This window comes from Parus major, unplaced genomic scaffold (assembly GCF_001522545.3).
Source record: "Parus major isolate Abel unplaced genomic scaffold, Parus_major1.1 Scaffold325, whole genome shotgun sequence".
Taxonomy (NCBI): domain Eukaryota; kingdom Metazoa; phylum Chordata; class Aves; order Passeriformes; family Paridae; genus Parus; species Parus major.
In genome coordinates, this window is record NW_015379278.1 from 24,842 (window position 1) to 27,435 (window position 2,594).

General features: G+C 49.7%; 1 protein-coding gene across 1 annotated transcript in view; it reads left to right on the plus strand.

Annotated features, from left to right (window-relative positions):
• SUGP1 (SURP and G-patch domain containing 1) overlaps positions 1 to 2,594 on the plus strand; it is a 14,499-nt gene that overhangs the window by 4,191 nt on the left and 7,714 nt on the right. The window contains exon 5 of the mRNA XM_033511531.1: positions 2,141 to 2,264. Within this exon, the coding sequence (XP_033367422.1) occupies positions 2,141 to 2,264 (124 nt within the window). The remainder of the gene's footprint in view (positions 1 to 2,140; positions 2,265 to 2,594) is intronic.

Below are 2,594 nucleotides of genomic sequence, written 5' to 3' on the forward strand. Positions count from 1 at the left end.
CAGGATAAGGGATCAGAGAAGGCCAGGATTCCCTCCTGGGACAGGGGATCAGTTTGGGACAGGATTCCCTGAGTTCCAGTGGGAATTTGGGGTGGGTTTTATTCCAGGATAAGGGATCAGGGAGGGCCAGGATTTGGGATGGTTTTATTCCAGGATAAAGAATCCGTTTGGGACAGGATTCCCTCAGTTCCAGTGGAAAGCTGCTTATTTTATCCCAATTTTCCATAAGTTTCTCTTCCCAGCAGAGTTTTGGGGCAGATTTCTCCTTTCTGGAGTAGAAATTCCAGTAGTTAACTCTGTGGCCTCTTCTAAACCCAACCAAAATATGAGAAATTAAATTCCTGATATTTTAGCCATGAGATTCAATTTTAAATATGAAATTCCTGATATTTCAGATACTCCTGACCTTCCTCGAGCTCAATATTTAAATATTCCTGACCTCAGGCTGGAAGGATTTCTCTTCTCCAAATTATCCGAGGGCTTGGCTTGCCAAAAATTTGGGAAAATAACAACAAGGGAGGAAAATGTTTTGTTTTAATGGATTTGGTGGGTGGCAAATCCTAAAAATTCCAATTTGCACCTTTGGAATGTTGTGCCGAGTGCCAGGCCCTCCAGGAAATCCTAATTCTTGTCCTTAAAATGGGATTTTAGGGGGTTTAAGTGGTGGAAAATGAGGAATTCGTTTGGGAGCATGCAGGGAAAAATTCATTTGTAAATAAATGAAATTAAAATTCAAAAGCACACAATTGTCCCCAGGTAAAATCCAAAATCCAGGTAAGAAAATCTCACCTGTAGGCCCAGAGTGCTTGGAAAAACCAGGATGTGGCAGGAATTATCCCGGATTTTATTGGGATAACCCAGGCCAGGAGGGCCCGAGGCAGATTTGCCTCCGGAAATGGGAATTTCACGGGTGGGTTTGAAGGGATGAAAGGAGCTCAGCGAGTCACGCTCGGCTTTGTGGCCTCGTTTATCCATCCCCAAAATCCCATGGAAGCCTTTTCTGCTGGGATTTGTAGCTGTGTAATCCTGGGAATTCGGGATTGGAGCGTGAAAGGCGCTCGGAAAAACCGGGAAAACGCGGAGAGCTGAGGTGGGTTCTCCTTCCTTTCAGGAATTTGGGGCTGCTGATCCTGTTGGATCTGCTCTGTGCTTCCCAAAATTCCCCAAATCCCATGGGAATTCCTGGGCACAGAAGCCAAACTCCTCCAGGGTTTTGGGGTTTTTTTTGGGGGGAGCAGGGAAAGCTGCTGCTGCAGCCCCCACAGCGTGGAATGTTCTGGGAATGAGCTGGGAATGGTTTGGAGCTGGAATCTGGATTAAAAACCAGCTCCTGCTCCTTCCCTGCTGGGATTTGGAGGGAATAAATCCAGCAGGAGCCAAATCTGCCACGATTAAAGCTGGGATGAGCTGGGAGCAACTGGAACTCCCAAACTGGGATGGGATGGAGAATTCCCAATCCCTGGAAGTGCCCAGGTGGGAGAAAGGAAATTCCAGGGAAACCTTGGAGCTGCTTCCAGTCCCTAAAGGGGCTCCAGGAGAGCTGGAGAGGGATTTGGGATTTGGGATGGAATCCCAGGACACAGGGAATGGGTTCAGACTGGGAAAGGGAATTTGGGAAGGAATTCCTGGCTGGGAGGGTGGGGAGGGAACGGGCTGGAATTCCCAGGGAAGCTCCATCCCTGGAAGTGCCCAAGGAAAGTGGGAAAAGAGAAGCTCCAGGGAAACCTTAGAGCCTAAAGGGGCTCTGGGAGAGCTGGAGAAGGATTTGGGATAAGGGATGGGATGCCATGACACAGAGAAAGGGAATTTGGGAAGGAATTCCTGGCTGGGAGGCTGGGAAGCGAATAGGCTGAAATTCCCAGAGAAGCTGGAAGCACCCAAGCAAAGATCAAGATAAGCAAAAAAACACCAGAATGAGCTGAAAACTCCCCAAAACCTTGGAGTTGCCTCCTTAGCAAACAGCTCAGAAACCCCTCAAAAACCCCAAAATTCCAACACAAACACCTTTCAACAACTTCCCGCCCCGTCTCATCCTTTCTCTCCCCATATTCCCGCGTGCCTGCTCCGTGGTTTTCGGCAGTAATTCCCTGTTTCCCGTTTGGGGACAGTTGAACCCCAAGTACTGACAGCATCCTTAAAGTTTTGCCCCCAGAGGACTCGGAGACGCGGCAGGTGGTGGAAAAGCTGGCCAGGTTCGTGGCTGAGGGCGGCCCCCAGCTCGAGAAGGTGGCCATGGAGGACTACAAGGATAATCCTGCTTTTTCGTACGTTCCCGAGCGGCTCCCGGCCGGGAAAACGGGAGCGGGGAGATGGGGTGGGGATGGGGGAAAGGGTTGGGGTCCCCAAGGGGGAAAGTTTGGGGTTCTTGTTCTTCCCCAAGGGGGAAAAAAGTTTGGGGTTCTGGTTCTTCCCCAAGGGGCAAAATTTGGAGTTCTGGTTCTTCCCCAAGGGGGAAAGTTTGGGGTTCTCGTTCTTCCCTGAGGGGGAAAAAAAGTTTGGGGTTCTTGTTCTTCCCCAAGGGGGAAAGTTTAGGTTTGAGGGGTGGAAAAGTTTGGGGTTCTTGTTCTTCCCCAAGGGGCAAAGTTTGGGGTTCT